The sequence below is a fragment of the Alligator mississippiensis genome, chromosome 3 (assembly GCF_030867095.1).
Source record: "Alligator mississippiensis isolate rAllMis1 chromosome 3, rAllMis1, whole genome shotgun sequence".
Taxonomy (NCBI): domain Eukaryota; kingdom Metazoa; phylum Chordata; order Crocodylia; family Alligatoridae; genus Alligator; species Alligator mississippiensis.
The window spans coordinates 22,879,261-22,903,623 of record NC_081826.1 but is presented as its reverse complement, the minus strand read 5'-3'; the positions used below and the strand labels follow the sequence as shown (position 1 = coordinate 22,903,623).

Sequence of the window (24,363 nt, the reverse complement as noted above, 5' to 3'; positions counted from 1 at the left end):
TCTGAATGGAAGCGTGATATCTCAGTGGCAAATCTTGAATTACATGTATGTGATATTCTACTTTTATGATTTGTTACATTCAATGAGTTGCCAAATATCAGTGGCTAGGTTTCAGATACAGGCTTCCCTCACCAACCACGGTTTTGCCAGCCACAGTTTTGAGTATCCACACTTAATATTTTATATACCATTTTGGCTACCACAGTATACAGTTGTGAGTAACCATGGTTTTCTGTGGCTGCAAATCAACCCACCACCTGCCATTTCAAATCACGCGTGCTCTTGCTAGCATCCATAGTGCTCCCATCTTCTCACACACACTCAGTCTTGCGTTGTGCTTCATGCCATTAACATCCAGTTGCAGGTGCTCTGCATTTGTCACCCAATTTCTTTGTGATGTTTGCATTTTGCCCTTAATCATGACCTCTAAGGAATTGAGTGGTGAAGGTGAGCAATTTATGAAGAAGGCAAGGAAAATGGTGTCTTTGGAAACAAAATTGGAGTTGTTGGATTGTCTAGCACATGGAGAGAGTGTGGCAAATATAAAAGATGATTTTTGTACACTGTATGTTCCTTTATTATTCATATTAAAGTTCCTAACCCCATTTTTCCAATAAGCCTTTTGTCTTAGCAACCACAGTTTTGCTAACCACAGAAACTTTCAGGAACCTAACCCCTGTGGTTGGCGAGGGAAACCTGTAGATCTTTGATTACATTTCAAAGGCCTGGTTTATGAGTCAACTTTGATTCTACAAGTAAGTTTTAACTAACTCTTCATCTCCAGAAAAGCCTGTGTTCTTCCATTGAGTTTAAGACCAGAAGGGACTATTAGTTCTAGTCTGACCTTCTGTGTTTTCACAGGCCCATAAAGCTCACAATTGGCCCTGTAAGTGACCCAGACCCAAGTGAACCCAATACAGTAACTTGTATTTTGCTGAAGCTCATCCTACAGAAAATATTCCAGTCTGAATTTGGAGACATTAAGACTGGAGGTATTTCCCCCCACCCAGCTACCCTGGGTGACTTGTTTAAAGGTGAGTAACTCTCACTGTTAAACCTTTGTGCATTATTTCTATGTTGGATATGTTTTTGATCCAAGTGGTTGAACACTGAAACATTTTCAGAATTCTAGAGTCCAAACATGTCCTATGTGCTTAAAAATAGAGTCAGTAATATTATATATCACTTAATTACCACCAGGGCCCAAATCTTATTTAACCTATGAGATGTCTAAACTTCTGTAGGTGCTTGCCCAAAATATACCTCTTGCCTCAGAAGAGTGATCCTATTCCACTCTGGGAGCCACGGAGATTTTCCATTCTCTAAACGGGCAGCCCTGTGTGCCTCCAGAGCACATAAACACCAAGCAAAGAGTTGCTTATGGACAGCTAATGAGAAATGCTAGGAAGAGGAGGGTGCATAAATTTGGGTGCCAGACTCAGAGTTGCACATGATATACCTTTATCATCCCAGGATTGAAATTTCCCTAGGTCTTGCTACCTGCTCCTACTACTGTTTATGCATTTTAGTCAATTAATGTTTAATACTTAAACAGCGTTGAGAGCAGTAGCCAGAACCCAGAACTCCCTCAATGCTTTTCTTGGTAATTTGATCCCATGTGCTGGGGTTGCTTGGCCACAGAGTCCCTTCTGGCTCCAGTGATTCTTGCATTTTTTATTTCTATTCAGTAGCTCAGTTTTGTTAGGAGGAGGCCCTTGACCTTGCCAGAGCCTGATTAGGTAATTTCCTGGGAGTAAGTGTGTTTAAGCCCCTCAGGGTAAGTGAAGCAGGGTCTAACAGGCCTTGATCAAGTGCTCTAACCACTATGGTGTAGGTCAAAAGTAGGTAGGGCCTCCTTGCTTTTTGTGATGTAGAGGCACCTATACATGTGCTGGACACCAGCTCTGATGCATGCTAATTAGCATACGTCAGAGCAGACTTGATTAATCAAGCCTGCTGGAGCATGCTAATTAGCACATTCCAGCAGCAACCGCATCACATGTATTCAGTGTCCCTGAACTACAAAATGGCGGCAGGGGCACTTTAACTAAAGCTCTTTCTAGCATACCAGAATTGGTCTCAGTGTATATACATATTTGTTTCTGAGTGTGCCTGCATATAACTATTTTATTTCCATGTTCATATATTTACAGATGATCATACATTATAAAAAAAAGGAAGAGAAACACTGATCTGGTATAAATAAATTGAAAAAGGACATGGATAATTCCAGGTTTTGCAACTGGAAAAATGCAGGCTCTTCTTTCAAAGTAAGGCAAAAGCTGCTGCAGCACATCTGGAAAGTATCACAGCTGCAAGTACAGCCATATTTTAGCTCTTACTATTTCAGAATATATGGGAGGTTTATCAGTGCTTCTTTCCCCAATACACTAATTTAATTTGTTTGTGTTTCATTTTGAAGCATTCTTTTTTTATGGTATTTGAAAACTTAGCTTTAAATTCAGACCATCCGTTGGACCTGAATATTTAGTTCTAGGATAAATATTACAAAGCAGAAAAGTTACTGCGTTACTGGTAGCTAGTATTAGAAATAAGTTTTTTAAAGTCCTGTATGTATCCCAAGTCATGGCATCATTACTGCATTCAGTCAACTATTTGTCTTTTGTGGTTTCTAAGAGAAATAATATAATGATAAATCACACTGGCTTTAGATTGAGAGGAAAGTTAGTCTAGTGATTAGAGCTCTACTCTGGATTTTTCGACACCCAAATTTAGTTTTCTTGGGGCAAGTGTCTCTGTTCCTCAGTTTCCCATCTATAAAATCAGGATAGCAGGAGTTTCCTAATTCCCAGTGATATTGTGAGAGAGAAGTGCATTCAGGACTGCGAGTAGCCACACAGTGCTATATTAATGGGGACTATATAAGTACCCATGGCTAGCTGAGTTAGTCATGAATAGTTGTTGTTATTTACACACCACTGGTTGGTATATGTGACAAGACTGTACACCAGTGGCTTTCATCCTTTTTTAGATTCAAGGCACTTTTTGAAAAATGTCAACTCTTAGTTTTCACTATTTTTTTTTCACTACAGAATAAGAGAACAATTCAAATAACTCAGAAAGACCACAAAAGATCAAAATGTTTTTGACACTGTGGATTCCAATTTGCAATCTCTGGATTTATCTTATGAATCATGTGTAGATATTTTGCACACCTAACCATGCAAATATTGTATGGCACCCTTATATGGATCTTGCAGCACCCCAAGGTGCCATATTACCCTGGTTGAGAATCACGGTACATTCGTGTATATTCTTCCTGTGTTTTAGGCCTTGATTCTGCCATATAGTTAATGCAGACAGATTCCCTGTCCACTACTGTCAGAGGCTACTCAGAGCCTCTTTGAAGTCAGTGGGAATATTCACAAAGTGAAACCCTGACATCATTAAAACCAGTGGCAAAACTTCTCTTGACCTTGAATGCAGGATTGGGGGGGGGGGGAGGAAGAGAGTGGGATTTTATTCATATCATGTAAAAGTTACACTTGTGCATAGTTTTTGTGATAGGAGTTTAAGGTGTAGATCTTATTCCACGTCCAAGATGTCTAAGTCTTTAACACCACTAGCACCCAAAGTATGCAACCCATCTGAGAAGCGTGACCCTGTTCCATCAGGGAGATGCACTACTCTCCTAGTCTCTCCATAAGCAGCCTTGTATGTCCCCCCATTTTGCCTGCTTGAGATGATTGTTTTCTTGTTCTGGCAAAAGGGGGTGTTCCTACTCTTTTCAAGGAGGCACGTATCTCTCCCCTTTTCGCAGACTATAGAAGTTTCTTCATGTTGGTATCCAGCTTGATGGCAAGATTGAAGCAGAACTCCTGATTCTTATTTAAAGAGAGAGGATGGATGTTTAAAACATCATATCTGCTTTTTATGACTTAGGGCATTGGGCATCTTTCTGCATCAAGCTCTTTGGGTTAGTAAAAACAGGCCACCGCTCATCACCAGGCTAGTTGCCCTGCAGCCTAATCCATGTTCTCAGCCATGCAAAGGGGCGGGCATGAAGCAGACAGCAGTTCTGTTTCCACAGATTTTTTTAAATGCTGTTTTTCTTGAGATCAGGTTCACATAAACTTTTTTAATACATTCTAAAATTGTAGCCTAGGTTTTTAGCTAGTGCCCAGCCCATGATCAGTGCCCTATTGCAGGGGATGTCTAGACAAAGAAGACAAAGGGAAAAGGGCCAGAGATTCCATAGATCTCTTACAGAATGCAGAAGGCAATCTAGCCACAGATGATGCAGTGAAAGCTGAAGTATTTAATTACTTTTTTACTTTGGTATACACATATAGGGGCAGCGACTAGTTGGCAAGTGCAGTTGAAAGCAGAGATAGGGAAGGAGATAAACAGCCTAGAGTAATGGCAGAACAGGTTAGGGATTACTTAAAGAAGCTAGATGCTTTCAAGGCTGCACTGACGTTAGTATAAAATAAAGTGAGCAGAAGAATGACCCACAAAGCTTTTGTTCAATAGTCTAGTGGTTAGGGCACTTTCCCAGTAAATGGAAAACAGCTTCCAGTGTTATGTATGCATTTTCTCCAATGACTGTTCTTTGTAAAATGCATTAATCGCTTTGGGATCAGGTGCCAGAACTGAGAGCTTTCTCCTTGCCTCTCAAGGGACAGTCCTCTTCACTGGGCTACAGAGTCAGGCTCCAGCTTACATGTTCTTCTAACCAGAATGACTTTTGCATGCCTTTATGTATAGTGGCCCAGCTTCAAAAGGACAGGATACTTACATTCTGCCTAGCTGGTGGCCTGGTACTTAAGACGCTTTTGTGGAAAAAAGATGTGGGTTTCAACCTCCATAGACTGAGAAGGGCTTAGAAACCAGATCTCCAACTTTCTGGGAAACTGCTTAGTCAGCTCCTAGTCTACTGGGCAGAATGTGGGTCAGATTGCAACTGAGCTGAGGTGGTGTTTGGGTAATTCATTACATACTATAAGTAACAAAAAGAATGTAGTTAGCTTTTTAAAAAATACCTGCTTTTTAATAAATTTTAAAAAGTTACTGGTTAAGTGAATTTGGCAAAATTAATAATCATCATATTGCTGATCCTAAAAATGTTTAGTCATTATAGAATAGTCTCAATAGGCCTTTACAACCTAAGATAAATGTCTCAAAAGCAGTTTTTGAGTATGTTTCTACAATGACTGGCAAGGTTTTGCAGACCTTTTCAATTTTATGATGAAGCTCCTCAACCACCAGTTTACTCACAATTTCCCAACAGCAGGTGAAAGATCAATTCCCCTTTACTTACAGTAGGAAATAGCTGCTTTATGTTGGACAACTGGAAACTGGTATGTAGCTTGGGGCAAAATGGGGAGTTATGCAACCTATGGAATTTAAAAGAATATTACCACCATAAAACATCTATGACCGTTGACTGGGCTAAGGTATCTTTGGCAGAAGGATTTCCCAAAATAATGTAGTAATGTAAAGCATATAAATGGTAAAGTGGGATAATTAGTCTTAGCTGGTGGCGGAGTATTAACATGTAATTTCGCTGACACACGGGCATGTTTTTGTGTGCTTAGCATATTGTATGGAAAATTACATCCCCTTTTCTTTCTGCTTGTTTTCCAGTGGTACTAAAACCAAATTTACCATGTAGTACACTGAAAACTAGTTTGATGTTATTTCCCATTCTGGTTTTTTGCTTTCTCCAACTGGAAATAAAAATGCCCAAGGCTTGTTTTTGTAGCCTTTGACCAATCTTGTCCCTAAAGCTTTTAATAAATATGTGCAACTACTATGAGAGGCATGTGAATTGTTTGGCAGTCAGACCCTAACATGATACGCATGGAGTCCTTCGGCTTGTGTTCAGAAAACACAAACCTTTTTATATAGGCTGGGCTGGGATTATTTTGCCAAGCTAACTACTCAACCTTACTAGTTAGATAGGTGTTCTGCAAAGGTTATTCATAATATGATTTGACCCACAGGCTCCGACTGCATGAAGAAAAGGTCATTAAAGATCGAAGGCATCACCTCAAGACATATCCCAACTGTTTTGTTGCCAAAGAACTTATTGACTGGTTGATTGATCACAAAGAGGCTTCAGACAGAGAGACAGCAATTAAACTTGTGCAGAAATTATTGGATCACAGTGTCATTCATCATGGTGAGTGAAACCTCAGCAGCCTCAATGAGTGTGTTACTTTTTTCTTAGTGACCATGAGGCTATTCAATGTAATTTTGATCCATGCCTTTACAGTTGTACAAGGCCCTGGTGGTTTTCTTGGTATGCCTGTGGCAGCCTGGGGATTTCCAAGTTGAAGGAAGTCCTTACGCATTGCATAGCTCTTCTCCACAAGGCTTCGTACATTCCAGCACATGTGAAGACTCAATAGTGGTAAAGAACAAAGCTAGTAGCAACTTGACTGCATAAATCCATTCTTCATTTCCTTGCTAAAAGATGGTGAAGTTTCTGTTGAGAATACCACTGCTGCAGTATTGACAAAACTGCTGATCTTCTGCCGTGTGCAGGAGAATCCACTACCACACTATCCTTTAGAGAATGAAGGGGCTGTAGTATATTAGATTCATTGTCCCCAACTTTTGATGGCCCAGGTGAAGCAAAACTGAGAAAATGCCACCTCAGGCAGCATCATATTTTTCATGCTCTGTTCACCTCATTGTTAACTCTTTAATTTCTTGTGTCCACAAGAAATGTCACAAGGTTTTGCTGGACAGCCATGGAGCAGGGGAGCCTCTTCTTTAAATGTACCATCCTGTCATTCTCAACTGAAGTTGCTTTGTATATTTTCTGTGTCTTGGTGACTTTGTAGATTCCAGTAGTTCATGGGATGTTATATGCATTAGTGCTGTGCCTTCTATTCTGTTACAAGCCGTGACTCATTTTCTCCCAAAGATGCAGCCTATCCATTTCTAACCCGTTCCTCTGCTGGTTTGCATTCTGTGTAGCCATTATGCTTGTTCACGGGGAACTATCACATCCTCCATGGACATGTTAGATTGCTCACTTTAAAACTGGGTGTAAAAGTAGGTGCAAATAACTAGACAGTATGGGTGCGTCCAGACAAGCACATATGTCAGTACCTCTGGGGACAAACAGGCGGCACATGCTATGCCATTGCTACTTGTCCCCAGGGAATGCCTGTGCATGGGCACTGTGGGACACAGCAAGTTCCCTGAGTGGGGTAGGGGAGGTTGGGGCCAGTGCCTGGGCTCACCCCAGCAGCCTTACATGGGGTCCTGGGAGCCTCCAGGGTCAGGCTACAGTTTCAGGCAGTACACGCTGTCACCAAGTGCACCACCCCACTTTTTTCTAGCATGGGTTTTTTAACACTGAGATCTCCCCTGTGCTGCAAATTAGCATCATGGGGAACACCAGCATATGCAGTGTGTGGCACCACAGACAGATATGTGGCACTGCATACCCACACAGGCATGCTCGTGCCTATGAGCTCAGTGGAGAGCCAAGCCCTTTGTTTAGAGTGTTGAATCGTGCCCATTTAAAAGTGTCTAATATACCGTTTGTCCATCTCTGAAATAGAAATACAGTAACTTTGGCAGCTAAAAAATGTTGGCTCTGTGTGTAGGAACACTGCTGCCACTGTTGCTCTCACCAATGCATAAACAATACTTTAATTAAAAGGATAAAAGTATATACTAAATAAGTACCTCTACTACAGGTCCTGCTTGGTTGTTATGGAATCTGAGAATTAAGTTAAATGATTAAAGAATAAAGTAATTATAGGGGATTTAAATGCCAACTACTTTATCCTTTATTGAAGAAATGTCAGTGAAGGTTTGCATGGACAACAAAGTAATTTAATTTAACTGAGGAATGGAAATTTTACATTTGAGAGTATGCCTTTACCAGCTTTGTAATGGTCTCTGTGTTGGAATCCAGTCACATACCCTCCCTTTCAAGCAAAACTAGGATTCTTTGACATGCAAAACATGTTAAAATTAAATGTAAAATTGATGTTTTCTTAAGAATGTTCATTTATGGGGTTCAAAGGTAATATAATACCTTTGTCAAGGATACTCTGATCATAGCAAATTTCAGATAGGTTAGTAAGCCATATTCTGTAGGAGCCCCTGATCTGAGCACCTTGTTCCACCAGCATCAAGTGGAAGTGGAAAGACAGTGTTTAAAGCTCACATACTCATGTAGTACAGTTTGGAGTGTGAGACGCTGTATGCTTGTATGGATTTCTCGTGGTAATAGCTTTGTCAAGATCTATGTACTTTTCACCTCTGCCATAGCTGGAGCTTATTTCAGGGCCCCTCCTCCTGCCATTTGACATATTCTTTATCAATTCTTTTCCTAAGAAAATTTTTTGTGGATCTCAGTCCATTCTTGTTGCCTCTTCCACCCTCCAGCTGACACTGGCCGAGCAATTTGCTATAAACAGAGGTAGATGGAAAGTTGTGCAGTGAACTTTAGGCCCCCTAACACATGTCTTTGCAACAGGCCTTGTTTTTTTTTTCCTCAGTCTTAGACCGATACAAATGACAATTATAATAACCTATCCTTAAATTATTTCTTCTATGTGGTGGTCATTTAAAGAAAACTTGATTTCATCTAAAGGTTTTCCAGGTATACAACAACTTCATGTTTTCTTCTGTGAAGCACCCAATGATGGCTAATACCCCAGGAGATGACATTATACACCCCTCAAGCTTAAATACTTAAAAACATCATTTTATGATACATATTTGGGGAAAGAAACTATGTTCTGTTTGTACCTGTCTTGTTTTTGAGCTTACCATTGATACTTAGTACCTTGTCCTGATTCTTAGCTATTAACATAAGTCTGATCACTCTGATGTCACCCATTTTATGTTTCAGTTTGTGATGAGCATAAGGAATTCAAAGACGTCAAACTTTTCTACCGCTTTAGGAAAGATGATGGAACATTCCCATTGGATAACGAGGTGAAGGTGTTCATGAGAGGCCAGAGGCTATATGAAAAGTATGTTGTGTTCAATGTCCATAGCATGTTGACAATAATAGCAGGAGAGACAAATGTTTTATTTACGTCATCTCAAATATTCTGAAATGTCCCCATTGCACAATACTGGATATATTAATATATTTACAATACTGGATATCATGCTATTTGATTTATCATACTCATTCATCCTTCCTGTTTCCCTGTTGTTCCCTGTCAATCTCTCTTGTTTTGCATTAGATAGTAAATCTTCTGTCTTACACAGCAAATCCTTTTTATGTGGTTGTATGCTGGAGCTCCAGTACTCATTGGAGTCTTTGTGCACTGTCACATGATAATGGCTGATCTGGCATTTAAAAATGTAATCAGGAGAGTTAAAATAATCAAAATGTCTGAAACTAATGGCCACGTGATTATTAAAGCCTCATTACTGTGACATTTGTAGTTGACATAATTTTAGAAAACAAGAAGCAAATAATCTTCAGTGATTCCTTTTCTAGCAGGAAGATTACATTAAAACTAGTTGCAAAAAAACAGTCCAGATCCTCTAATTAAGATTTGAAACAGATGGTTACTCTGAAACACTGAATATCCCATTGGATTACTTGTTATTAAATAACAGAGGAGTGTAACCATATTGTCCATTCTAGAATCAATATAATTTTTATTCAGGCCATAGGGATTGTAACATGGTCATTTCAGGCAGAATGTATAAAGTATGTGTGTTGACACTTACTGGAAGCTGATGGTGCAAATATGTGAACAGATGTGTTGCTTTCTAAGATGTTGGAAGTATTTTCCAGGCTAATTCTAGTCATCGGATAGGACACACATGCTTGCCTAGGGCACCATTTGTACAGTAGCATTGAAAATCACTGTGGCTAGTTTGACCTAGTTTCTTCTCCCCTTGAAATATGGTTGCAATGAAAATTCATGCCAAGAAAACTTAAAAACTCAGGGGCATAAAATCAATCCCATCAGCCTGATCTGCTGTTTGGTGCCTAAATGGCCTGAGAATTTCTTAAGGATGGTTCCTGTCTTCTGTTTGGCCTGCAGAGGAGGAGTGCAGAGAAGTACTGTGGTCACCCAGGAGGAGTGGCAGAGGGTCAGCAATGGGGAAAAAAAGTGCCAGCTCCATGGTGCATAGTTAACTCTGCTGCCAGGTAACAGGGCAAGTAGTTTGTGGCTCCTCTGGAGAACTCACTGGATGTTCAGTTTGCTGCCTACCTCTCACAGACCCCTGGAGTAGTGTCAGGAGCAGGGCATGGCGGGTAGCAGTTTGTATCAGCGACTACTCTCTCAGACACCACCGATGAAGCAGAGCAATAAGCAAGACAGCCATCAGGGTTGGGTGTAAGGTGAAGGCAGCATGGTTTAGATGGGACACTTTGGGTTAATGGCCAGTCAAAGGCAACGGCATGAGGAACCTGGGCCACTTCCTAGTTGTAGATGTATGCAGGATAGAGAGGCTACTTAAAAGGTGGGCCTAAAAAAACACAGGGTAAACTGTTCTACAGCAGGTGTAAAGTTTAATGTCTTCGCTTTTTCTTTGGGATGAATCTGGCAACCATTTCTTGCCTCCAGTAAAAAGAAACAGATGGTGCTTTGTTTTCAAAGGGAAATGGCCCTGTGGCTGAAACCAGTTTTCAAGTGGCTATATGTTTTAGGACCATAACTGTGGGTCTTGGCAGAGGTAACCCAGCCTTTCTTTCTGAAGTAGATGAACTGATATCCCTGCATTTGGTTAGGTGAGTCCCTTTCAGCTGAAGACCAGAGGGCCAAGGCTTTTTCTGATGTGTATGGATGTTAATGGTCTTGTGGCACCTTTTTTAATAGCCTAGGTTATTGTGGCCTCTTCTGTCTAGTTATCTCTGCTTTGTCTCTCACTGTTGTGCTGCTGCTACTTTCCATTTCAAAGACAACTGCACTTCACTGGTGATAGATATCTTAAAGTGTTTCATGAATACTTGTGATGAGAGGTTCTGTAAACTAGCGTGTCCTTGTTGCATCTCTCCAGGAAAGACCCAGAGCAGTGCACATATCTGTGCAGTATCATTATATCCTTATTACGGCTGCTGTACACAAATACAGACATGCATAGATTTTGATGCTGGTGATGGATGTTGCTTCATACTTCAGAGAGAATGGAAAAAAACAGTGAGAGAGAGATCAAACTGAAATGTAAAGCATTCATTTCCAAATGCAACTCTTTTCCTTATATATATTACGCAAGATTTTCAAGTTTCTTGAAACTCACTGCCTATTTAAACTGCCTAAAACACGAGAAAATATACTGCGCAGAACAAGCCTATTTTGGGAAAGGGGTATCAGTGGATGACTCAGTACGTCTTTCTCATCTCAGTTTTGTTCTGCCACTCCTTATCTTGTTCAGTGTTTAGGTAAGTTAAGGTAACACTTGAGGCCACTCCCTTGGGCTGTTCTGTTCTAGAAATGGTTTGGTAGTATAGTTATAACAAGAAACTCCTAGTATAGAGAGAGCTGAGATACCAGCAGAACCACTCTTTTGCTGGTATAGTTAATGCCATGCTCCTGAATGAAATAAGCTATTTATGTCTCCCATCATATTTACAAATATAGTAATATTTTGCCTGTATAGAAATGTCAATAAATAAATAAATAAAATAAAACAGGTGCTTCTAAATGCACCTCTTTGGCTCCTACATATCGGGCACTTCTATACATTCATTAATACGCTGTAGTTACGGTGCATTAAGTTTAGTACTTGGTTAGCCAAGTATGAAATTAATGAACAATAACTCACGCTATTGTGCAGTAGCGCCAGCACATGGATTTTTAGTGACGCTTACTGCGCAGTAGTGTATTACCATGGTTTTTGCCCAGCCCACTACTGCGCAGTGTTATTATGCTACTGCGCAGTTAGCATCTTGTGTAGACGTGCCCACTATGTAAGATTTTCAAGGTTCCTGAAACGTAGTGCCTATGACTCTCTGACCTGGCAGAAACACTAGAAAACAAACACTGTGCTGACTGGGTCTGATTAATGCAAACTGTCATTCAAATTACAAAATATGTGGCATTTTAAAACCAATTGATGCATCTATTTAGAGTCAGAGCTAGTAAAACTTTCTCAGTAGGCCAGTTGCGTCATATGAAGTGAAGAATGCAAATTGTGCTTTAGGCTATTGAAAGGCTGCCTGGATTATTATTTAGCTAAAGCAATTAGCAGAAAACTGTGATTAAACAAATAAAATACATTTTTTATTCTTAACCCTATGTACCCTCCTACAAGCACCCTCAAAGTCTCATTAAATATGTTTTAAATTCAAGACCTGGTATAGAATGTGTTCCAAAAGAGCTGTAGGATAAGGAAAAATATTTTTTCTTAAACTAATAGACTTGCCCTTTTAGGAAAAAATAGAAACCTAAGGGCAATGAAGGGGAATATATTTTGGACAGATTGATGAGTACTACTACCATATAGTATATATAAACAAAGATATAAAGTTACTTACCCAAGCTAACCTTTCAATGCATTTATCCAAGCGCCTGCAATTCTTATTTCAAAGCAGAGGAGGCAATGCTTAATATTGGTCAAAGAAGATGAATTTGAGTCCAGCACATATTATAATTTGTTTAAATCCATGTTAAAGATCTGTTGGGTTGTTTGTTTTTTTTTGTTGACTTTTGCTTTGCAGTTTGGTTTTAGCTAGAGCACTGTAATATTATTGTCTGTGTCTCTCCAACAGAAAGGAGCATGGTTATCGTTCATATGCCAGAACAGTTTGTACTTGCCAAAATTACATCTATCCACTGTCATCATATGTAGATTTGTACCTTCAGTGGATATTTATGAGAAACAGGAATCAGGAAGATAAGCAAGTTGTTGCATGAACAACAGAACTGATTCATTCAGCAGAAAGGTTGTAATATGCCTCTCAGGTTCTTTCAGTCATTTTGTTTAAGGTTGGGATTGGAAACTGGCTAATACGGTCCTAATTTTCAAGAAAGAGAGGAGGGAGGACCCAGGTAACTATAGGCCCGTAAGCCTCACCTCGGTGCTCGGGAAGATCTTGGAGAGAATCATCAAGGAGCACATCTGTGGGGGGCCTGCAGGGGAGATCATGCTCAGGGGCAATCAGCATGGGTTCATCAAAGGCAGGTCCTGCCTGACCAACCTGGTTGCCTTTTATGACCAGGTGACTAAATCCTTGGATGACGGTGTTGCCGTGGATGTAGTCTTTCTAGACTTTAAGAAGGCCTTTGACACTGTCTCTCACCCCATCCTTATCAATAAATTGAGCGACTGTGGCATTGATGCCTACACAGTTGGATGGGTAAAAAATTGGCGGATGGGGCACACCCAGAAAGTAGTGGTGGATGGGTTGTACTCAACCTGGTGAGATGTGAGCAGTGGGGTACCCCAGGGCTCGGTCCTCAGGCCCGCACTGTTTAACATCTTCATCATCGACTTGGACGAGGGACTGAAAAGCATGCTGTCCAAGTTTGCTGATGACACTAAGATGTGGGGTGAGGTGGACACACTTGAAGGGAGAGAGAGGCTGCAAATAGATTTTGACAGACTACAAAAGTAGGCAGATGAGAATAGGATGGGGTTCAACGTAGACAAATGCAAGGTGCTGCACCTTGGGAGAAGGAATCCACAGCATACATACAGGCTGGGGAGTTCCCTTCTTGAAAGCACAGAGGCGGAAAGGGATCTCGGAGTCACTATTGACTCCAAGATGAACATGAGCCACCAATGCCAGACCGCAGCCAGCAAGGCCAGCCATACCTTGTCATGCATCCAAAGGTGCATCTCAAGCCAGTCCAGAGAAGTGATACTCCCCCTCTATGTGACTTTGGTCAGGCCACAGTTGGAGTACTGCGTCCAGTACTGGGTGCTGCATTTCAAGAGGGATGTGGCCAGCCTGGAGAGGGTTCAGGGGAGGGCCACCGGCTTGGTGAGAGGGCAGCAGGACAAGCCCTACGAGGAGAGACTGAAGGACCTGAACCTGTTCAGCCTCAGCAAGAGGAGGCTGAGGGGGGACCTGATGGCTGCCTACAAGCTCATCAGGGGAGATCAACAGCAAATAGGCAGAGCCCTTTTCTCCCCAGCACCACCTGCGGTGACAAGGAACAATGGTCATAAGTTGATGGAGAATAGGTTTCGGTTAGAGATCAGAAGGCAATATTTGGCAGTTAGGGTGGCCAAAATCTGGAACCAACTTCCCAGGGAAGTGGTCCTTGCCCCTACCTTGGGCAAATTCAAGAGGAGGTTGGATGATCACCTGTCTGGGGTCTTGTGAACCCAGCATTCATTCCTGCCTGTGGCAGGGGGTCAGGCTAGATGATCCGTTCAGGTCCCTCCTACTATAGCTACTATGAAACTATGAAACTATGAAGGTTAATGCCCCCTGCTCATACCCTAGACATTGAAGCACTGGGCCAGCCCTCAGTTGCAGGACTCTTTTCCACTTACATTCTCCCCTCTAACCATTGTGTTTCTATAGTTTATCTCCTTCATCTGTAACATGTGGTTTCAGTGGAGCTAGTGGCATGAGTAAGAGTTTCAGAATCAATCTTTCTGTTTGGGACATCACTGGCTATGTTCTTGGAGCCTTGCTGTTAAGGCTGAAAAAGGTAGGGCAAATTTCATGCAGTGTGAATGACCACATCTTCAAGAGAATTTAAAATGCCCACTATTTTTACTGATTATTTTCAAGTAATTTATTATTCTTGTGTTTAAAAATTCCCAGTTATCCGAGCCTAAGAATAGAACCCACAACTTAATAATTAGGCCCTGGAAAGATGTGCTGTTTGAGGTGTCCCAGTCTTTGAAGCACTTCACCCAGTAAGGGTACAGATATACCTGGCTGAAGAAGTGCTTCAAAAATGACCCTGTAAAAACAAGACCTGAGAAAGGGTACTATGATACCTGAAAACTTGTCTAAATGTATCTCAGCCATGCAGTTAGTCCAAAAAAAGATATCACCCACAAAAGTTCTTGCCTCTCAAAAAACATTTTTAAGTGCCTTCTGAAGTATTGGTGTGCTCCAGCAGTCCTCTGCCCATCCCGCAGTGCTCAGCCTACCCCACACTGCTGGATGGAGTGGAGGGGAAGGGAAGGGAGGGGAGCGGGGCAGACAGGTAGAAAGTGGTCTCCTGTGCACTCAGCTGTCCTTGGGAACCTCTGGAGATGAGTCTGAAATTAGCAGTCATACACGCACTATGGAGAATATTGGAAGCAAGTAGTAGACTATATGGAAGCCTGTTTGGATAATTATAAATGGTGAGCGAATGTGTTAAAATCAAATTTTGCTCATGCACAGTTCATTAACAGATACAAGGCTAAATTTTTCAGATAATTTCTTCACACACACATTATTCAACTCACCAAAGTTTCCCAGTTGGTCTTCATTGTTATAAGAGGAAATGTAATTTTGTTAAATCACAAGATGGAGAGTCAGGAGCTCTGTATCCCGTTTTACCCTTCCACAGACCTCTTGTCTCAAATGTCACTTAACTTGTGTGCACCTCAGCTTCTTAGTCTTCAGTTTGAATTCCAGTTGCTACTGGCATTGGTACCCATAATTTTCACTTTGAATTGATAGGGGCACCTTGTTGGCCAAAGTGAAAAGAGTTCCTCTCATCTTTCCCAGAGGGCTCCAGCACAAGGAAAGCTGAGAAACATTACCATGCTGCCCTCTTTTCCTCTCAGAGCAATGGAGTTTGATGTTTTAAAGTTACCATAGAAATTTGTCATGCAAAAATATCAGAGTAAGGATTTAACTGTTAACCACATGCAGCATTACTTTAATATCATAACCATGAGCTGAAGATGGTTATGCTCCTCTGTAGCTATTAGATCTGCATGAAATTTCATGATTTCAGAAATAAAAGAAATGTGGATGGTCATTTAAATTGTATGGATGCCTTTTGGCTTGTACCCATCACTAGATCACTAATTTATTGAAACTTAGACTGGTGTGTGTGTGTGTGTGTGTGTGTGTGTGTGTGTGTGTGTGTTGGGAAGGTTTTCTCAGCTTCTGTGTGCCAAGAAAAGGAAAATATTATAAGCCTTTTGGAAAATAATTTTAATTCTGAATGTACTCCAATGATTCACGCTAGAACAATTTAGGAAAGAAATATTCAGGCCATTCGTGTCAAAAGTCTTCCTACTAGAGAAGAAATGGGGATTCTGTCCATGCTACAACATGGAAAATGTTGGGACAATTTTCAGATTTGGTGATGCATGGCAAGGTCGATAGCTGATGTCAATTGATGTACTTCTGTGGGTCACTGGAGTTAGGCTGATTTATACCATCTAACCCTCTGAGTCTATGGGTTCCTTGGTTTGAATTTGTTAAACTGTCAATTTGTCAGCTCTACTTGTTCATAAGTCCTAATCCTTTGCTGCTTGATTCTAACCTCATGCTGAAGGGTGTGAAATATCAACCCGCATGCTTTTGCACTTGATATTTTTCCGGATTTCTTTTGTGTCCCTGTAAATCCAGTCATTAGCATTTCTTTTGCAAAGATCTTTCTATCAGCCATATTAATCAGCCAGACACAATAATTATAGACACGTCCAAGAACAATTAACAAAGGCCTTCTAAAGAATGTCTGCTTGGTGTCTGCAGAGCCTGGGTAATCAACTGTCAGGTAACAGCTGGTTTGAAAAAGCTCACTTGTGTTTTCTGTGTCTGTTGAGTCGGGAAGGATTGAATGTGGGTCTTCAGAGTACCCTCTGTGCAGTGGTAAAATGTATGTAATTGTTTAAAAAGAAAACTGAAAGGAGTAAAGACTGCAGGTACTCTAGGCTCTACATCTTTTCCTGTGCCGTCACGTTCTTGGTTTTGGCCTTGTCTCTCAATTCAGCTAACTTTGCCGTTGTTACTTCTTACTCAGCTTCAGAACTATGATGGGGTCACAAAAAATCCAAATGAACCGTTTCCTGCCTATGCCACCTATTTTCAACGATGACAGTATAGTTTTTGCTGGGTTTGATGACCAGCTGCTTGGCAGACTGATAGTCTGACTGACTAACTTTAGTTTCTGCTCAAATCATTGGGATAAATCCTTGCAACTTGTAAGTGTAGCATCAAGGTCAGTCTGACAAACTTCTAAATTCACTGTAATTTTTAGTGCAATTTCGCCTCATATTTTTATGACAGCATTTTCTGTCACCTTGTTTTCTAACTTCTGAATTTCTTCCCAAATGAGGCAAGGTTACCAAGTACTTAGGATACCCTTCCAAAACTACTATGAGTGTATGCAGGTAGTGATATCTGTCACATTCTGTCAGAGTTAAACTTTTTTTCCTAGGTTAGACCTAGTTATTTTAAGGAAATACAAGATCAAAGGTGGCAGCTGAAGTTTTTTGCCCTTATAATTTAGCTACCAATGGAGGTGTTTTGTTTTAAAATGATCTACTGTGGATTTATGTTTGCATCATGAAAAAACTGAAAACAATCTCTAATACTTGCGGTCAGCTTTCATGTTGGAAAGAAACCATTGGGGAAGAGAGCTTGGCATCTGACACAAATTCCCATTCCTCATGGGTTACAAAGACACAGAATTCACTACATTGAAGGACACTTGTTTAATTCCTAATCCAGAGGTGAACTCCAGACACTTCAGCAGTTAAAGAGTAAGCTCATATTAATTTGTAGCAAATTCTTATTCTTGACCAGGAGGACAAAAGCTGAAGAATTTCCAGAAAAAAAAAAATCTCTTTTTGGTTGGTTTTAGAATGATTTGGGGGGAATTATTAGACTGATTCTGAGAAATCATGCACATATTAATTCAGAGCTTGAAACCACAAATTGTTTGACTGTCCATGTAATGACAAGCAGGCTGTGTTGCTCTGCCTCCTAGCAAAAGGAGAATTTAGGCTGAGTGGCAACATCAAGTGAGAGTTTTCTGATTTGTATCCCATTCTCCGAGTCTTGGCCATATCTTTCCTATTAATAGTGTTCATCTTGGGAACACCCTTGATTTTGGTATCTCTAAGGGATGGTCTGCACGGCTACCCCAGCGCTCTTGGGGGAGTGGGCACCCTCACTGCTGCTGTACCACTTCATTTCCGGATTTAGTGCATGTGGAGCAGGAGCGAGTGAGAGGGGCCTGCTTGAGCACAGTGCCCCTACGAGCACAGGTGAAGGTCTGTAGGCAGAGGGTCGGTGTCTTTGAGGCTGGTAGAAAGAAGGAGAAATGCATCCTCTCCTGCTGCAGCCACCTCCTGGCCTGGCCCTGCATACACCTCCAGAAAACAGAGGCAGTTCCACCTGGCTGCGGGACATGCACTGTGACTCTCTTGAACGGGGCTTGCACCACCTCATTTGAGACCCACCAGCTTTAATGGTTCTGAATAGTACATAGGAAACATATACCTTTTCTTTGCATATAAAGGGAATATAATTAATTTCACGTTGTGTTGTAATGTTTAAATGCCTTGGTTGATCTCTCAGTAGCAGCCAAGGTCTCTATATCTTTCATTCTCAGCTTTACAGCATGAGCTCTAGAGAATGTTTCTGATTCATTTTAAGAATGCCAATTTATAATTGTGATCTGTCAGGCTGTGAAAAGTTGCATCTGTTGGCTTACTACTAATGATATCCACCAAAAATGGCTCAGGAATCGAATAATTGCTTTCTTTAGCTTTTTTTTTTCCACTCCTCATGGCAGGCTGATGAGTTCTGACAATACGCTTTTACAAGCAAGGGAAGAGGAGGGAGTCAAGTATGAACGGACATTCGTGGCATCTGAGTTTATTGACTGGCTGATTCAAGAAGGAGAGGTCACAACAAGGACTGAAGCAGAACAACTTGGTCGTAGGTTGTTGGAGCATGGGATTATACAGCATGGTGAGGAATTTACTTTGAGTTAGCAAAAGTGTGCTCTTAATGGTACTTTCTCAGTACATGTACAGTTACAGATTATACAAATTGGCCCTAAAACGTTTCTAGTTCTTAAGCATTTCTAAATGATAGAAAACTGCATAAATTTTACTTCCTAATGAAAGGGTGGGATGTCCCAGAGTATGCAATGATAGCTCATGAAAACTGTATCCTAAATATGTGCGTGGGTGAGGACCTAGAGTTTTGGGTTTGAGTTGCTAGCAACAAATACAACATGAATGAAAGACAATGCTTTTCTATACATAATAGATGACTAAATGCTGGAACTCATTTCCAGAGGATAAAATTGAGGACTAGAGCCATAAATATGGTGGGTTATGTTAAATCACATGGTAGAGCAATATTGCATAGTTGGCCTGGTATGTTTGGATAAAGATGGGGCTATCACTTTCAACTGAAGCATTGTCATATTTTGCCTTCCACTGAAAGCTCTCTGAGGCAGAGATTTAATATCTGTTCATTGTTTGGTGCAGTGGGGCTCATAGGTGCAGTTGGCATGGAGAAGCTCAGCAATAATGTTAAAGTTTGTATAGCTTTCTTGGAAAGCTGGCCTAAGACTGTGGAATAAACTGTCCCAGGAGCAAAGGATCATCACAAACCGTTTGTGATAAGGGCAAGATGCATTTCTTTTTCCTTGCTTTCTCTAGCATAAGTGTATGTGTATATGTGTTTAGAGAGTAAGACAAGTGTTAGTGATACATTTTGGAAGGCATTTAGATACTAACTAGGGCAATGAGCTCTGTATAGTATACATAGCAATACAAATAATAAAAGCAACAAGCAGGCTTGCAGGGATCATTCTTCTCCTTTTCTGTGCCAATATTTATGTTCATAAGGAAAAAAACATTGCAGAAGACATGATGTTGTAAATGCCCTGGACAATCTATTTGTGATTTTAATCATGTTGTTTCATCTTTATTTGTAATTACCACTAGCTACTACTTAATGTTCACAAGAGGCAGCTTCTTATTTTATAATTAATCTCAGTACTAACTTATGATTTATGTGGTGCTGTCAGGCCTTGATGCAAAGTAAAAATGCTGCTCACCCCTGCAGCAGTCATGATTTCAGTCTTATTTTTATCCAAGCATTTTCTGAACGTGTGTGTACAGAGCGGGAGGATGCCAACAGCACAGTCTAGACCTGAATTAGGGGAAAATCTGTTGATTAATTTTTTAAACCTATGAAACCATTAAATGACACCTCACATTGTTTACTGAATGGTGATGGCCTCACATTGAAAATTGTTTACTGAATGATGGTGGCCTTCTCATTAAATTAGTGCCGAATTCATTTATTAGATTTATATCCCACCCTATCCAAAAGGCTGAGAGCAGCATATAATAACCAAGCAAAATCCACAGATAAGATTACACGAAGAACACCCCAAACCTGGGGCCTCCATCCCCTTCTTTCCCCAACTACCATGTCCCTGCCTAAATATCCATATCAGCAAACTGACTAATCTCCACCATGCTTCCCAACTACTGTTTGCATCCAGGCATCAAACCTCTTCCTAATTCCCCCCCTACTCTCTGCTCATCTACTCCCACTCCCCAGCCTCACACCAGGGGAGGATTGTACCCAGTCTGAGTAAAATGGTAAACTCCCTATTCAGTTATTACCTTTGGCACAGATGAATTCCCATTGACTTCTTGCAGTGTTTTCTTGAATAAGAATGGAATAAAATCGGAGTGAGGGCATCTGGACTTAGCCTTACATTTGAGGATTATTTGTGTATCCTTCTAAAACAGGTGGCTATTTTGAAAGAGTGAAGTCTGCTACAGGTTTCGCTGAAGCTGTTTTCTAGATTAGGTTAGGCAGAAGGTAGCATGAAGTTGCACCTTATAGATGAATTAAATCAGAGATGCATAAGCTGTTGTAAACAACTGCTCACTTGATCATCAGCTGAGGAAGTGAGCTGTTGCTTGCAAAAGTTTATGTATCTCTGAATTATTTAGCCTATAAGGTGCAACTTTACCCTGCCATCTGCCAAACTTCAGACTAACATAACCAACTTCCTTTTCCTAGATATGGTTAGGAGTTCTGGGTGAAAGCAGAACTGACATTAACATCCAATGATCATGAATTTAGCTGTAGCAAGTGGATATTATGCATAGATCTGTTAGATCTTTGCAGTTTATTTTCCCTCAAATAACAGTTAGACTGGTGAGCTCCTACTTAGAAATTTTAGATTTAAACTGCAAAAATGGCCATGTGGCATTTCGTTTTTTTCCACTGAATTCTAAATCAAATGCACTCTGGTTACCAAACAAAAAACATTTTTCCCCCCCAAGTCCTAGCATAGCAAATACACCCTAGACTCCAGAATGTGAATACCAGACTGTGTTCCCTTTGTTTTTTATGTCATAATTTTCAGTGAAGTTTCATTTGACACTCAACTGACATCCTTGTTGACAGCGCTTGCAGAAAGACCTTTTGTCTGCTTAAGAAAAGAGAATGAAATTGCTTCTTGCTTTAATGGCGATCTTTTGCTAGCAATATTGTTGAATGTGCATGAGCTAGGAAAAAATATAGCTTCCTCTTCTATACTTATTTTTTTTTTCAGTTCTTCTTCAGGGCTGAGAGTATTAGGATTACATTTCAGCAATCCAAAATTATTAATGGTAATTGTCTAACTACAAACTAGTAGTGCCAGTTATTGACTGAGATGTGTTTTCATTTCAATTACTTCAGAAAAGTTAAATGTTTTGCAATTGAGGCATTAGTGGCCCTGTATTCTACATGCAGGTTCCTCTCATGTTTATCTTAATTTAAATCAGCCAGCCTCAAATCCAGGTTTCACTTGGAAAAACTACAGTAGGCTGATTTTAGAAAGGAAAGCCAGAAGAATTGTGACAATGCTGTAGAAAGGCGAAACAAGGTTCAGCTTCAGAAATATTGCCCTATAGTTACGTTTGGGCAACATTTTCAAAAGAACCTTATTCTGGTCTCTCTTTGTACAGTCACAATTTTACATGTCCTATCAATCCCACATGAAAATGACAGGAATTGCAAATGCCCTATTCATCTGAACTGGATCTGTGTATGGAAATGGAGCTTCATGTGAAAAATTGACTGTTTGCAAATGCAAACAACTTTATGGCAGACAAGATTCTTCAGGTAAATCTGATATCTTTTATTAGACCAATTAAAATAGTTGAAAAAATTCTTCAGACTGGGACATATGCCAGTTGGGTGTAGCTGGAATACAGCCACACCTAACCCTGTCCATACCTCTGTCAACCCAGGGCTGTGGGATTACCAGCAGAGCTATAAGAAGGGGAAGTACCCACCATGCCATTTGAGACATCATTCTTTTCCAACTTTAAGGGTGTCGTCAAGACTATTTGTAGCACTCACCACTTGGTTGTACTGCCTATTCTATTACCAAGGTGCAAAAATGTTGGGCCCAACTATTAATTCTTCCTTCTAGGATGTTGACAATATTCCTGGACATAGGCATCATTTTGCTGCTCATACAGCACAGGGGAGGGAAGGATTTAGCCTTTAGTTTGCTAGATTCAGAGTCGGCATAGCTGTAGTTTGTTCAGTGGCTCTAAGGAAAATTATTGCTGCATGACTATGTGAGGAGAATTAATGTGGCGGTTGTTGTACAGAGAGTTACATTAGCGTGCCTCTCTCTCACCCAGAACCCTCTGGACACAGAGCTTGCAAGGATACAGGTGAGGTTTAAGAGCTGCAGTCTCAAGCCATAAGCACTTTCCATTTTAGATCTGGTTCATATTAATAAGAGTAAAGTCCGCTCCCAAGAGGCCAACAGTATTTGCATACTGTGTGGCAGCAGCTTAAATCATTTTGCTGTGTTTTAAAATTCTTCCCAAATTTAGCGACTATTTTTTCTTCGTTTTTCCCCCTTTGTTGTAGTCATTATTGCTTGTGCTTGAATTCAGTTCTAGCATGCCAGAGTGGCCTATATAAAAAGGAACATTTCTTTCTTTTGTCTCTGTGCTACCTCTCTCTGGCTAGGAACACATGTTGCATTTGTCCCAGGATAAATTGTACCTGCATTTGTCCCAGGATAAATGGTCCTGGAATGGAAAAGTTTCAGGATCAGGGTTTAATGAGAGGCTGAAAGCACTGATGCTCTTCTCCCATTGATTCAATGATGCAATCTTGGGACAACCATTGAAATGCACTCTGTGATGCCCCAGAACAACCTGCTAGTATTTCTTATCATGTGAATGTTTTTAGGGGTTGTCCTAGGACAAAAGACATGGACATCTGAACTACTGCACTTTGTCCTAGAATAAAATGGTTTCTCCCAGGGCAAATGTTGCATCTGTTTGTACCCTCTCTGTCTTTCTGTATTGCATCTTTCTTGACTGCTGCTTACTTTAGAGAGATAGTTAACTGGGTTAGTCTGAAGTCAGGCAGAAGGCAGGGTAGAGATGCACCTTATAAACTGACTGAATCAGAGGTGCATAGTATAAGCTTTTGAAAGCAGGGTTCTTACTCATTTAGATGCTGTGAAGGGACTGCAGGAATCAGAGCTGCTAAATAGAAAGTGGCCATGTCTACATGTTGCTGTACGGCAATGTTGGTACTGCACCGTGTTTTAAGTACTTGCTTGGGAGAAGTACTAAATCATGGAGCTGTAGCTGCCGTACTGCAGTGTACAAGTGGTACATGGTTATATTCACCAGCTATGTCGCCATAGCAGCTCACAATAGCCGGGGAACACGCCACTACGGCAGCGTAGCCAGTGATCACGTGTAGACCCACATGATTGCTATGTTGCCATAGCGCCGTATGGCAATGTAGTGCGTTGCTATGTTGCCATAGGGCAATGTGTAGATGCACCCAATAATGATCAGAACACAAAGGGGCCTACACCTTGTATTCTAATCACTGCTTTCTATGTGGCAGTGGGGGAGAGTGGCACTGCTGGGAGAGGGAAGGTGGATAAGAGAGAGAAAAACAAAGTAGTTAGAGGGACATAGGGCTTATAAAAGCTAATGCAAGTAATGGAATATGAATCTATAGCTTTAATTTACACCATACTTAACACAGTCCAGTCTGTAGATTATTTCTTGTTCCACAATTTCCCTTTCAAGTTTGTTTTTAAAGATTTTCTGCCTAAGAACAGCCACTCTAAGGTCAGCGATGGGCTGTCCGGGGAAGTTAGAGTGTTCTGCCACAGGCTTATCTGCCTTTTTGGTATTGATGTCAGATTGGTGTTCAGTCATTGTTACCTGTAAGGGCTGCCCCGTCTGTCCAATGTAGACAGCAGAGGGGTACTTTGAGCAGGTGATGGCATATGTGACATTGGTAGAGGTGCAGGTAAATGAACCTCAGCTGTTATCATTCATGTTATTTGGTCCTGCAATTATATGGTCTGTGTTAATGATGAGGCACAGCTGGCATCTGGGTCTGTTAGGTAGTCTCTTACTAGAGAAATGCTGTTGTGGGGAAGATGTTGAAAGCCAGGACAGCTTTGTCCCCCATAGGTACCTTGAGATGGTCATCATTTTCTAGAAGGGATTGGAGGT

At 40.8% G+C, this 24,363-nt stretch overlaps 1 protein-coding gene across 1 annotated transcript in view; it reads left to right on the top strand.

The window, feature by feature from the left end:
• Nucleotides 1–24,363, top strand: part of DEPTOR (DEP domain containing MTOR interacting protein) — a 120,138-nt gene that overhangs the window by 31,364 nt on the left and 64,411 nt on the right. The window contains exons 3-5 of the mRNA XM_019495765.2: nt 5,967–6,145; nt 8,846–8,969; nt 18,618–18,796. Of these exons, the coding sequence (XP_019351310.1) occupies nt 5,967–6,145; nt 8,846–8,969; nt 18,618–18,796 (482 nt within the window). The remainder of the gene's footprint in view (nt 1–5,966; nt 6,146–8,845; nt 8,970–18,617; nt 18,797–24,363) is intronic.